We start from the raw sequence: 14508 nt of genomic DNA, 5'->3' as shown, positions 1-14508 counted from the left end.
TTTTGGCTCTCATGTTCTTACATAAAGATATATACAAACACGAAAAAAAGGGCAAACCAATGTATTTTATTTTAAGCTAACAAGGTCCATGATTTCATTAAAAAAGAAACATGCACATAATATACCAGAGCTTATATTTCTACATAGCTAGTAAAAATAAAGTAAAATTAGGTGAAAAAGCCTCACTAAATGGGGAGCATGTAAGAAAAAGTAGAGATTTTATAGTTCTATTTGCCTCAGAAAAAGTTCAAGTGCAAATTCTGGCTTTATTTTTAAAGCAACTATACTCCTTCTCTTCTTTGGTGCCTTATTAAAAAAAGACACATATTGAAAACACCGAATTTATTAGTTTGGAAAAAATTAGCAACAAATTTAATCATACTTCAGAACTACAATTTCTATTTATTGGTGGCTAATTGAATTTAAGAAAAAAGGAAAAAATGTGAAGAGTGATGTCTCACAGATTACTTTCCCCTCATACAATTTTCAATAAAAAATTTGAAGTTTTGGGGTTGAAGCAAAAGTTGACATTTACTGACATTTAGTAGTTAAAATGTAATCCTTCCAGAGAATTAACAGCAGAAAAAGGTGGGGGTGGAAGAGAAGGGAATCAACTTCTGCTCTGATTACACAGAAGAAAAAAAGTTAAAAAGCGTGGAATAAACTGAATGAAAGCACAAAACCACGAGTATTTGCAGACGAGGTTCTCCCAAACAAGGGGGAGGATGTCAGAGTTTCCAGGAATACTGATTTTGGGCTCCCTAGGAATACTCCCAACAAAACAAGCAGTCAGCTCTGGACCTTTAATGGCCATCAGTCCCACCACAGGGGGAGAGATCATTGCTCCTGATGTCCCAGCAGGAATCAGTGACCAACACACACCGACAGCTCACAGCGTGCACAGGATTCTGTTCGTGTGCTTAGGAAAGTGCTTTATAAATGTAATTAACCCATTTTCTAGAAGTAAACAGAAAATTAGAAAACCCCCACAAGTTCTGAAGCAGGGACATCGACTGCTCTGTGCAAATACAAAGCACCAGTCAAGATTTCTGTATTATCATGCAACAAAACCTGCTCAGGAATCTAAAGATTGCTACAGTGCACAGGTAGAAGGTATTTCAATAAATAACTTGCAGATTTAGATTAAATGTGGTATGAAGGTGTAAATTATCTTATTAAAGTTAATTTATTTTCTAAATAAAGTTTCAATATAATTTAAAGTAATTTTAAACTTTTTTTACTGGAAGGCTTGAACCTCAATGCAGCCTGATTTGTCAGTAGGGTCAGAAAAGTTCCTCCTATGAACAGTTTCAAGTTAAAAAGTTGAAACCGAGGGTGTTCTATCCTGATGACCTCTTCTGCAAAAAGACCCAAACCTGGTAGAGTCGGGAGCTTTAAAGGATACTGGTCTTCAAAGAAGGTGAGGAGCCCTTGGTAATAAAAAGCAACATGTACCAGAACCTTAATTTATATTAATGTTATATTAACAGTGTTAATCCCAGCCAAAGAGCATTTAATGCTCTTGTGCACATAAAGGGGGAATGACAAGCAGTAGTCTCGTGGTAATCCCCTACACAGCAGGAAACCAAGGGATGATGGAACACATTAATGTTATTAATTTTTAATATCAAACAGAGCAATGCTCCTCGGTGATGAAGGTGGTGTGTTGTGCACACGAGAAGCTGGTGGCCAGTGGTGACAGTAACAACACCTCCCCCCCACCAAGCCATCCCTATTTAAATCTGCTCAAATGCAGATGGAAGATCAAGTTTAAAAGACAGAATTTTCCCTTTTGGTCTGCCCAGTCACAGCATCCTCAAGAAGCAGAAATAAATGCCTGGAACTTGCATGACTGAGTTAGAAAGCAGTTGTTGAGCACACAATAGAGTCACAGCACACTGAGTGGCCTCAGGTGTTTGAGTTTAGAGGGTTTCCATAAAACCAGAGAACACCAACCTCCTCATGAGCTTTGGTGCTTGGGGTAGATGGGAAAGAAGACATGGCAGAAGCTCCACAGTGAGCAGGATCATGGATGCTTTCCCATGCTGCCCTCAGAGGTTTCTGTCCCACAGCCCTTTCTCACACTGACTGGCCAGGCTCCAAGCTCGACCCATTCTCCTCCCCCAGAACTGCCCTCCTGCAAAACCTGCTCCCTTCTTGTAGGATGGAGGGAAAATCCTGCTTTGGTTTGAGACCCAAGCAGTTCTACACACTTATGACCTCATTTGGCCAAAAATGAAGAATGCCACGAACAGCAAGAACCATTTAACAATAAATTACTACTGCTGTGTTGGATGTTTTATTGAACCAACACTTGTGAGAACTTTTTCCTTATTTTCCCTGGGAGACTTGGCTTTTATGCACACAACAACACAGCATTCACCTTCCCTCACACCTCCACAACTGATTCACACAGCAGAGAGATGGGGAAGATTCAGTACTAATTGCTCTAGTATAAGGTGTTTTATCAATAATGTAAACTGCTGTTTTCTCCTCCTTCCGAGTGCAGCAAAAGGTCAGTTTTTGCAATCTTGAGTGTCTTGTCCCATTTTTCAACAGGAACAGACACAGAGGCCCAGCCCAAGCCAAGGCAGTCACACTTGTCACAACAGAGACACCCTGGCAAGCAGGGTTTCTCAAATCCAGCTGGAAAGTCACTCTCACACTCCCTCCACCTTCAAGAGGCCTTTAACAACAGCATCTCAGCACCAGGAAAACGTTATTACAGGGCTAAGAGCCTGGAGAAAAATTCTACTTGATACCAATCCACCAGAAGTGTGGCTGTTTCTAAATTAATTGACTTTCCCCATACACCACTCTTACTTTGGCAGTCTGCTTCCCTGCACTCTGGTGCCAGCAATCTTGGGAGATGCTACTCTGTAGGTTTTCAAACATTAAAAAAAACCCAACCAACCAACCATAAACCCTCCCAACTAAACATGATAAATCTGGAAAATCACCTAATTCCAATACACAAGACAGCAATGCAGATATCTTGGCCTTTGTAATCACAACCTATGTACCTTGAACTCTGATGCAAAGCCAGATACTTGTTAAGAAAGAGAAATAAAGAGTAAGAATACAATCAGCTACCAAAGGAGTTTGCAATTCTATTCCAAGCTCCAGGTACAAAGCTTAGCCTTTAAAAGTCAATAGCAGACATACAAAAATTGAATTAAAACCTGCATTGAGGGGCACAATTTCATCATATATTTAAGCCAGTTGAAAGTATTAACTACCCATGTCTAAAGTTTCAGCTCCTGGTTTTAACTGTCTTTAGCAGTTGGGTTTTACCCTAATTCATATTAGAGGTGAAAATAAGGAGTAGAATGTACCTGAAAAGAAGTTTCAAGAACATTACGCTGTTTGCCTTTCCATAGGCCAAGTCTCACAAAGTGTCTTCCTGCCCTGCCCTTCAGAAGAAGGGGGGGGAAAAAGGATCTAAATGCGAACAGCTATTGCAAAAAACCCCTATTTAATCTTATGTTTACACCCAAGTTTAGACAAGTACAAGTTGCCTGGGAAGACACGCCCTCATATGAAACTATTGTGCAAGGGACGGACATTACCCAGAGGCACAGCCACCAGCAGAGCTGAGGCCACAGCTCCATTTCCCTCTCCTTAGACAGGAGGATATTGGACCCCTGCAGCAGCACTACACTTAACACAAGAGAAACAATAATATGCCTTCCAAAGCTCAAAGTTTCATTATTTATCCTGACAGTTTTGTATTTATCAGTTGTAACAGGATCCGGAAGATCACAGCCAAATTTGTACAGTACATTAAAACCACAGGGGGTTTCTTCACATTTGAAATGCTCAGAGAACCTCTGTTTTCTTTCAAGATCTTCACAGCCTCACAACCTCTCAGCTCCTGGGGCAATGAATTTCACAGGTTAACCGTGTTTTAGAAAATCCTTTTAAATAATGCAATATTCCAAGGTCAATAGCGTCGAGGCTCAGTTCCCACCCTAAGGAAAGGGGCGCCTCGCAAAACCCAACCAAGCAGGTTTAATTGGAGCAGGTTTCACATTACTGGGCAAGGTGAAAGGAGTGACAATTTTTCGCGTTCTCATTCACGGGCAGACACTGAACATGGGTCAGAAAGAATAGCGCTCTGCTCCCCTTTATCACAAACCTACTGCTACGGGGTTTGTATGTATGCAAAAGCCCTATTTTGCCCAGAGAAAAACTCTTTAAAAAGCAGAGGACGCAGCAGCGCCCTTAGAACAGAGAGAGGGCTTTGAAAGAACAGGAAGCTTCAAAGCGTCAAGGAGCCATCAAACTCCATCTACCTCCCAAGTGTCAAATTCTGACTGTAAATTGATTGGAAAGGGAAGAGTAGAACAAAATGAAAGGCTTTTACTCTTCACGAAGACAATGGGGACGTTGTGCTGTAGCGTGGCTGCAGCAAGGCCAGTACGTGGCACAGCAGCGGAGCCAGAAAACGCAGCCCCCTCCCCTCCCTACCTTGGAGCTCTGACATCTTTGGTGCTAACAACTCGTTGCTGTGGAAACCAGACTGCTTCTGACAAAGCCACATTGACTAAAAGCAACATGTGGGAAAATGGAAGGCCCTGAGGGAAATTAATCCTTTACATGAAAATAAAATACGATTTGGGTTAAAAAATTAAGCAAGTAAAGGAAAGCGTTTCTCAGTGTTAGAACAACAGGCGAGGAGAACACTGGCAAACGCCGGGCCTTGTGGCACTGGAAAGGGATTTTAAGGACATTTCATCCCTGAAATATATGATAGATTCAGGGCTAAGGAGTACACAGGAGTCCAACACAGAACACAGGTGTGTGAGGCAGCTCCTCCCTATCCAGTTTTTAAGCGCTCTCCCTTGAAAACAAAATGACACCCAACCCCACCCCGCAGTACGACAGAAGCCGAGGCTGGTACAAACCAGCACTGAAAGGTTTTCACAAGGCCCGGGCTGACTCACACCTGGGAAAAAAAACTCACCCAGCCAAAACTCAGCACAACAAAGAGACCATGAGTTGCTCCACGCCCTGCCATTCCCAAACAGTTTATATATCTCAGAAATGCCATCCAAAAACCCATAAACAATTCATTTTTTTCTGATTTCTCCCCTTACAACAGTGTCAATAAATCTGTCCTCAGACCTTGTTGACTCAGATCCCAGGAGCTGCTTTAGGGCCTGTTACTTGGAATGCCATCATCCTTAAGAGAGTATTCAAGAAAAAAAAAATCCTGGGAAAAAACCCATGGAGAAGAGCCAGAGTTTCAACTGGCAAGACTTAAGATCTGTGCACAGTGCAACTTTAATAAGACTGGCTCCTTATCGAGATCATCTGAAATTACTCATAAAGATGGCACACTCGGGGTGGTTTGTTTGGTTTGGTATTGTTTTGGTTTTTTTTTTTAAGAAATTCAGCAAGAAAACTTCTCTGGAGGAAAATTTACCTTTTGCACAAATTTAATATTTGGGTTTTCTCTTAATACAGGCCATGAAAGCTTCAGTGCAAAATGCCAGGTATCACAAAGATTCGGGAACTCGGAGGCCACTCGTGATTTACATGCTGAGCAAGAATCCTCTCCCCCTTCACTCCCGAGGTATTAAAATGCTGCAGTGTTACAGCTTAATCTCATTTATGGAGCTTTGAATCATCTTAAATACTTAGGAAGTCTGTGTAAAATATCACAATCCCTGCAGTTTATATACGCTAATCCAAACAGGCCACACCACCAGCTTTCACTGCTGCTGATGGAAAGAAGTTCTCACGGCTTTCCAATTAATTAAGCAGGTCATCTACTCTGCACCTCCAGCACGGGCCACATTCCTGCCACTTCCCTTCCCATCAGTGTCACTGTGTCCTTGGAGAGTGTAAGAGCCACACAGACTTCAAACAACTCTGCAGGACCAAAAGACATAAAAGACATAAAGTTCTGCAGACAGCTGTACTGTTGCTAATAGAATATTACACACCATCCTAAAGTCTGCTGTTCTAAAGACATATTTATCATGGAAAAATCTCAAAAACAGGAAAACATATTCAGGTCATAAGAGAAATGGGAACTTCTTCAGGGTCAAGCAACTGCAAAATACTTAGGGATGCAAAATGCTGCATGATGGTGTAAATAAATCAAAGGTTGTATCGTTTGTTTAAAGAAAAAGAAAAACCACTGTATACAGTGAAGGGATTAAAATGGAACAGTCTTCACAGGCAAGATATTAATCCACTGACTTCCTCAAATTCACATTGGCTCTTGCTCCTACTAACGGTGACACCTTCCTTCTCTGTGCTTCCCGTGAATTTATCACAGCATGAACATAATCTCTGCTTTCTGCTGAAACTGAACTGACAAAAATGACAACAAGAAGCCATTTATTCTCAGGCCAGGCCACACACAGGGTGCTACCACAGACAGAGGAAAACACACTAAAGAAAAAAGGGATGTGTGTGAGCTCTGACAATCAGGAGCGGACCTGATTCTTCCCAAAGGTTATCAGGTTTTTCCAATTTGGGAAACTCCGTACATGATACGACCATAAGTAAATGCACCTGAAGTACACTTGCATTGTAAATTAAGTTCAAAATTCTTGCATATTGCTCCTTTGGACTTTAAGCTGATTTGTAAAATCCAGTTACCTGTAACGAGACTCCCACTAGCACAAACCGGCGAGGTTTTCCTTTGGTTAAATGGCACAGGAGGATTTACACTCTAAAGCGAGGAGGGGGGGACAGAGGAGAGCCTTCTGGTCCGAGCAGGGGGTCAGGCGATCAGCGGCGTCTGACCGAGGACACACGTGCTCTGCTTTCGGCACCTTCCCCGCAGCTGCAGTAAAACACTTATCTGGAACATTATCAGGTCTTTGAACCTGGCAAGGCGGGGAACACGCCTTGATCTTCCCCAGCTTTGTTGCCACTCAAGTCAGGCTATAACTTGTGCCAGCTTGCTGAGAGATTGAGGGAGAACAGAGAAGGTGCAAAGTAGCATCAACATAGTTTTGCTTTTTCAAGATGACTTAATGGTTTATAGCATTTGGCTTTCTGTTTCTGCTTTTTAGGCTTAATGCATTGCCATTGGAAAAAAAAATATATTACATAGGGTTTCATTATTTCAGACCGAGCCCATCTTTTTAGTTTTTAAATTATTTGCTGTGTTTCAAATAAAGAGCAGACCAGTCAAGAATGTCAGATCTTCAAAGTAAATTGATAACTCCTCGTGTTTTAAAAATTAACTAGTCCAACTGACACTTTGAAAGGTGCCAGTCTGGCCCCAATAAGTACAAAGTGCTCAAAGACTCTGAATGACTCACTGGTTTAAAAACAATTCTTCTAGCAGTAGAAACGACCCACTTTTTAATCGACTGGAAGTTATTTTAGGTATTTTATGCATATTTACGTAATAGCCTCCAAGACTGGCACTGAAGGATAAAATTCAAGAGCAGTCTGATGCTATCCATGTTCTAGGTGTAGACAGGGCTGCCATTTAACTAGAACTCTTCTGAACCCATATTCATTCTGTGCTGTAACCAGCTTTGATCTACAACACAGCTCCTGGACTTTGTTTCTCAGACTGAGCTGTGTTACTGACACTGAATGTACTGCAGCAAGAGATAAACCAGCATAAACGCTCTGCAGGAAACATGGCAGGTAAGAGGGAACTACAGAATACTTCACTGCAAAGTGCTGATTTCCTCCAGAAACACACCATCATTCCAAAAGAGCTGCTTCACCCTGGATAAAACCTAACCAACCATTACGCTTGGTTCCCCAAATTGTCATCATAGTTCTAAGCTTAGCACACCATTATTCTTCCTCATGCCAAAAATGTTGAAATGTTTCATTTCTAATCTGGCATAATTCTCTTTTAAAAATGCAATCTGCAGCATCTAAGAAGATTGTCACCATTTCCTATTCTACAGGCAATCATCAGCCTAAAATAACCTTCACTTCTCCACTGCTGCATCATTTTCCTTGGTCATCATCTTACTTCAGGCAGCAAGCAGGGTATTTTACAAGCACCAGCTATTTAGATAACTTGCAAAACAATTACTTTGGACTGTACAGTCTCCTGTTTATGAGCAATCATGACCTGGCTTCAGGGTAAACTAACTGAAAACAGACTATCCCACTATTAGCTTTTGTCATGCAGAACTATTTAATGTAATCAGAAACGTTAAAATTGAATGAGAGACAAAAACGTAGCTCAAGACTAAATGAAACCGAGGCAGAACGCTTGTCTCTATCCACAGCAATTCACCTATAGAAAGCAGAACAACATTCTCTGGACCGTCCTATGTGTGGGTCCCAAGAATCATTTTGGGAAGGAGCTGTTTTTTGGCAAAATTTCTTTCTCCATTACCTCTTTTTTTTTTTTTTTTCCTTCTGAGAAGAAAGTTATGCTAATACTTTTATGCGTAACAGCAGAGACTCCTACTCTACAGTTATCATCTCTATCATTCACTAAACATTCTTCAAACCTAAAAGGCAAGGAGGGTGTTCAAATTTGTGTTTGTTTTTCGCTTTATTTAACATTTGGGCTATGCCTATTTGTCTTCAAATCAGCAAGTTACAGTCACTTTTCTGCTGGCACTCAGCAGCACAACACATTTTCCATGAGGCAGAGGATGGCTGAACTCACTATTTATTCTAGAGGATAAGGTCTGTGTAGATGTGGCACTTGGGGCACGGCTCAGTGGTGAACCTGGAAGTGCTGGGTTAATGGCTGGACTTGATGATCTTTAAGGTCTTTTCCAACCTAAACAATCCCATGAAGTAGCAGGTCCATTCATACACCCCACCCGAACCTGGAAGTGTCAGGTGGCTGGAGGCACCTGCAGAACAAAGGGGATGTGCCCCGTGCTTAGGGGAGAAGCATTTCACCACTGCTGCTCAGGATTTCCTCATCCCAAAGTGCCAATGCACCCATAACCAAGGTACTCGGCTTTCCTGAAGTTCCAAGGATCTTTGTTTTGTGGCTATGCCTGAATTGTCCTTCCTTCCCTTCTGGAAAGAAGCACCATCTGTTTACTGAAGATTTACTGAAGATGAATAGTATGGCAGTGACATGTAACACTGTTTTTACATCCTGAAACATCCACCAAAATCCTGAAGCTGCAGATGCAGAGAAGCCCATATACCCTGCAGGAGGCTCTCTACCTCTCTGTTCTCTCTCTTCTTATTATTCCTAAATCCCAGCTCTGAGCCCTTCCTACCATCTTCCACAAAAATAAAGTAGATTATCAAATACAATGAAGTATTATTTTGACACCACTTAGCAGGAATTTGTGCCAAAAAAGAAATGAGGGAGAAGGAAAGAAAGAACAAGGAGCTGTACGTTGGGGTTTTTTTAATGAAAGGCAAGTCCCAGGAGTTCACATTTATCCTCACAGGTAACCAGCTATTTTGGTCTCCTCCACTCCCTAAAAACAGTGAGGAGTGCAAACACCAGCAGAGAACACTCGGGCTGATGTCAGTGTTAAAGAAGTGGAGGTTAAACTTGCCCTAAAGCCCCAAAAGGTAAAGTGAACAGAAGGGGGCACGCTGGCAGACAGGAGATAAAAATAGAAGAGTGACTAGACTTCACTTGACAGCTATTTCTGGATCAACTATGGAAAGAGATCTGAGAAGCTTTTCTATTTGTAAGGGAGACAGGACCAAAACATAGCTACCTTCCAGAAGGCCACAGTCCTGCACAGCAGTTTTGTTTATGCTTCTGCTTTTCTAAATCCCTGTGTTCTCGCTATTTGGAAACGGTGCTGTTCAGCCAAAACGTCATTATGTGTCTGAGTGAGAAACCAGATGAGATTTTCTGGAGCAGGACAGCAATGCGTGTGGCATTTCAATTCAACAGAAACAAAGCTGACAGCACATTGTAAACTGGGCTGCAAATCACAATGCCAGGCACAGTAAACCAAGCCACACAGTATTTCAGGAAGAAAACCAAAACTCTGCAGTATCTCCAAAAGGATGTCTTGTGTTTTCCCGCTCCAAAATGATTAGTGAAATTCTAACCAGTTCCTCCCAATTACAGCATGGAGTGCTTGACTGATATATAGCTCTGGGGATGAATATTTTTGCCTGTTCAAGCCCTTTCCTCTTGAGTACCTCTGCTAAAATTCCTCTCATTGAGTAATTTCTATCCAGACCCTGGCTGTGCTGGCTCTGTTCCCATTTAAAAGAAAACCTGAAGGCAGAAAGCAGTGCCATCTGCCCAGTTAGGAGCTGCTTTAATGGGCAAGTTTTATGTGAAGGGGAACAGCCTATTACACTTTATCTTCAGCAGCAGGAGTGATGTTCTTCCTTTCCAAGGAGCAGGTTACGGCAAACACTCTCATGCCTGAAGTATTTGTCCACAAATATACATAAATCTCAATGGATATGTGCAAGCAACCTCTGGAAAAAAATCCATCCAGCATCCCTTTTTTTTCATGTTCAACTTGCAATTCAGTCTTTCCATTTCTCTTTCCCTGTCATACCAGTTGGGTTTTTTCTGTGACAGCTTCATCAGCCTCCACTTTCTATTCCTGTAAGTGAATGATAACCCTGCCATCACACCTGAGAAGAACAAGCAGTGGCAAGGCCCTGTTGTCCCTACACAGAGAATTCTGCTCTGGAGCCATTTCTGAATATTTTTTCCCAGGCTTACAGTCCCTTTTACATAACTGCTTTGACTGGATGATTTGCTCTGAAGTGTCATCTGGAGCAGGTTTGGGACTTGTGGGGCCCAGTTCAGGTTTCACAAGAAACAAAGGAAAAACTTCCTCTGAATATTTTCACCCCTGCAAATATCTTCAGGGCCAGGAAAATATCTTTCTATTCCTGCCAATTAACCAAGCAGAGTTTTTATCCCTCCTTGTTGGGTAATCTTCTCACTAGACCATCTTTGCAGAGAGCAGCAGATTCTCTCTGGGCTGCTGGCAGTTTTACTTAATTGCATGTTTAACTTTTTATTCAGCACTTAAATCCATAACGATGAGAAATGCACACACACACGCACGCAGCAAACTATTATCTGCCATTCAAACTCCCTAGAGAGCTCATAAACATCTTAATATTGCTGCCATACTTCTGTCCCTTTCAGAAGAAAAGTGCACATGTTCCACAGCTGGACGGGAAACAGGATGACCAACACATTTACAGGGTAAGTTCAGTGATGCATCAGCTATTGCTGGCCTGTAATGACTGGAGAAGTGGAACTTTGGCCCTCAATATATACTAAAAGTTCTGAAAAAAATCAGCCAAGTCAATCAGTGCTAAACACAAACAGGTATTGGAGACTCCACCATAGGTTCCTCCAACCCATCAAGCAGAAGACATTCTATCAGGGCACAGCAATTTCCATTCTCTTCTCCCTCTCCCCAGCTCTGAGGGCTAAAATAAAAAAACATTTTCTAGATGCTAATATACTTTGGAATATATTTCATACTTCATTCCAGAGCTACAAAATTTGCTCTGGAACATACTTGTTGCTACTAGATTGACCTCTGGAAAGGCAACTTCTGTTTTAAAATGTTTCCAGCCCTTATGACTACAAACCCTTTGAAGTTTGAATGATCTCTAACCAGCAACAAAGCCACTGAACTCTGCAGAAACAGCAGATGAGCTTCTGCATTAACTATTATCCTTCATCACAGTAAGCTAAGTTTAGAAATGAGTGCTGTTATCACTCCAGAAGAACCTGATTAATGGATCACCTCAGAGATGCAAAGACATGACACTCCCCAAAACAGGTGCATGTACCCCAGACCCTGCAGTCTGTTAAAACCTCCAGTTTCCCTGTGATGAACTTCTGTGAGTCAGCTACGTGAAGCTAATACAAAGGAGCATGATAAAGTACACGAGAGTGTTGGAAACACGTGAATTAATCAGCAAATTATTGTATCACAAGCTTTTCTTGTTCTGCTATTGAATTTTTTTTTCAGTACCCAAAGCTGCCAGGTATTTCCAGGCTTCTCTATCCCAGTGCAAAGGCTTTGGTGGGGACAGCAGTTCTGTTTGGTAGAGACCATCTCCAGGCCTTGGCAGAGCCTCCAGCTGACCACGGGCTGATCCGCTCTGCTCCCAGCACACATGGGGCATGTTTAGGGAAAGGAAGGATACCTGAGAGCCTCCTGGACCCATCAGGTTAACACCTGCAAGGAATCTGTAACACCCATAAGTAATTCTCATGACATTTACTTCAGCTGCTTTCAGTCTTCTGGTATTGAACCATCCTGCTTCATTTAGGCTGCTTTTTTTTTTTTTTCCTAATAATGTGGCTTAAGAGCATCAGGGAAATTTTCGAGTTTAAAAGCTGCAGAACAAAAGGCAAGTGAGCTTTGTGCTCTCTAATGAATGGCTATTGCTCCATTTATTGAAGTGGTACTTATCACCATAAATATTTACTAAACTCACTTGCCCTACTGGTGTAACCAGTGTTTTCCCAGGAAGTATCCTTTGGTAAATTGGATTGTAAAAATAAAGTAGGAAAATAAATGAACCCCTAGAAATGCCCCTCAAGAAAAGTCTTCAAACACAGGAAAGACTGAAGATCAATAAACATTTAAGTATTTCACAGCTTAGGCCTGTTCACTGCACAAGGTCCAAAATAGTTTCCTTCGTGAGTACTGGATAATAGGTTCATTCAAAATCTAGCAAGTTTTCTCCCAGAACACACCAGGACACTGTTCTCATTCCTGCTTGTCTTTTAAATACGAACACAAGAATTTCATTGCTGATAACATGATTCTGGAAACTACACAGAATATTCTGGAAAAGGCTCAAGCTGGGACTCCAGTGTTGAAATAGCAAATGTTTCCACATATTCAGATTCTTCACACATCACTCTTTGTGAAAGGTAAGCAACAGAAGAAGTAGCTTTTAGAGGAGTCTGGGAGTGAACTCTGGCCTTCAAACCATAAATAAGGAAAAAAAAGACAAAACACACATACCTTCAAAGCACATTTCTGGCCTGTCTCCTTGTTGAAACATTCCAGTACTTTGCCATTGATTCCTAACCCTAGCACACGTTTGGAGAGTCTGTAGTCGTCTGTAACTGCATGTTTTTTTATCTCTAGTTTGACATGGGCTGTTCCCCCAGGCAAGGATTTCACGCTGCTCTTGCTCTCCAAGTGACTCTCTGCCTGGGATTCCTGTTCCTGAGATTCACCTTCACTTTGTTCCATATCAGGAAGAGACTGGGATAACAGAGATATCCAACAGATTCCTGTGGGGTATCCTCAGCAGAGCCCCTTCTCTTAAGCAATCAAACCCAGCGCTTCAAACAGTCCATTCGCTCGCCATTTAGTCCTGAGTAAAAATGTAAACAAGTGTTAGTAATTGATGTCAACTAACTGTTGTCCCACCTCAGCGCTTTTCTCTTAACAAGACGACCAGGTGCCAGTGAGAACAGACCTGCAGGGCCACCTCAGGAAAGCACACTTTGGCTTTGCCGACCAGTCACCCCAGCTCCAACGCACACAGCTCTCAGTCTGCAGGTATAAATCACTGCTTTTACTGCAACAGAAAGTAACTGAGTAACTGCTGAGCCTCGGACTGACACTATAGCTAAGCTCTGCCCAAAAGAACAGAGCTTCGAGCTTATAAACCCTCATCAACCACTTGTTGCCTCAATGTTTTAAGCAGAAATCCTCACAGCGGTTCCCCCGCCTCATCCCGACACCCCCAAATTACGCAAGAGAACCACGAATACCTGGACTGAACCCCAGAGCGGCACTGCCTGGGCAGGCACCGAACCCTGGGGCCGTCCGTCAATTGCCGGGGTCCACAAGCGAGGGGCAGGGACCACCAAACCACCCCACAACTGAAGTCCATGGAGATGCCACGGCGCGGCTCCCAGAGCCGAGCGGGTCCCGCTGGGGCCTCGAGGGGGACCCCCGGGGCGGGTCCGGCGGCGGCAGCCCCGTTACCACGGGCAGAGGGGCCGCTCCCTCCGCCCCCGCGCTGAGGCGGCGGCGGGGGGCGGGAAAGCCGTGAGGCGAAGCCGGGAGACCGGGGGGGCGGCGGCGGCGAGAGCCGGGCGGGGGCAGCTCCGCGCCGGAGCCCGATTACCTGCCTGTGGCGGCGCGGCCCCAGCCGAGGCTTCCCGGAGCGGCTCGGGGAAGGCGGGCTCTGCCTGGGTCCGCCCCGGGCAGGTGCGCGCCGCCTTCCCGCCCCGAGCCGCGCCGGGCTGCCGGCGGCGGGACCGGCCCGAGCCCCCGACAAGCGGCCGGGACTGGGCCGGGCCCGAGCAGGGAGCGGGAGCTGCCTCCGTGTTCAGGTTCCACTGCTCGGGTTCCCCTGAACAACCCTGGCGGGGAGCCCCCGCGGTGGTTTTAAGGTGATTTAGGGCGCTGATGTGAAGCACGATATTCATTCATTGGGGTAAACGGCTCTGAGCAGAGGGGAGAACTGCGGCTGCAGCGGCGGCGGCTCCGGGCTGGTACCGCAGCGCGCCCGCGCGGTGGCACCGCCGGCCCTTCCCCCGATGGCTCCTCTGGGAAGGGGAAGATTGGCCGCGTTCGCCCCAAACCCTGTGTTAAACTGGCTATTCCA

The 14508-nt window shown here is 43.8% G+C and overlaps 1 protein-coding gene across 4 annotated transcripts in view; it reads right to left on the bottom strand.

Moving 5' to 3' along the window:
* Positions 1 to 14078, bottom strand: part of MAPKAPK3 (MAPK activated protein kinase 3) — a 50884-nt gene extending 36806 nt beyond the window's left edge. Inside the window, exons 1-3 of one of the 4 annotated variants that reach the window (XM_066195820.1) lie at positions 13667 to 13981; positions 13369 to 13470; positions 12906 to 13263 (exon numbers count right to left, since the gene is read on the bottom strand). In XM_066195820.1, coding sequence (XP_066051917.1) covers positions 12906 to 13139 — 234 coding nt within the window. In that variant the 5' untranslated portion in view covers positions 13140 to 13263; positions 13369 to 13470; positions 13667 to 13981. Of the gene's footprint in view, positions 1 to 12905; positions 13264 to 13368; positions 13471 to 13666; positions 13982 to 14025 lie in introns of those variants that run through there. The other 3 variants (XM_066195821.1, XM_066195822.1, XM_066195819.1) reach the window with 3 other exon arrangements.
* Positions 14079 to 14508: the final 430 nt, after the last annotated feature.

Source organism: Chamaea fasciata, unplaced genomic scaffold (assembly GCF_029207755.1).
Source record: "Chamaea fasciata isolate MVZ Bird 193981 ecotype frontalis unplaced genomic scaffold, bChaFas1.0.hap1 SCAF_13, whole genome shotgun sequence".
NCBI lineage: Eukaryota > Metazoa > Chordata > Aves > Passeriformes > Sylviidae > Chamaea > Chamaea fasciata.
Note: the sequence above shows the minus strand (reverse complement) of the source record. Positions and strands in the feature narration are given on the sequence as shown.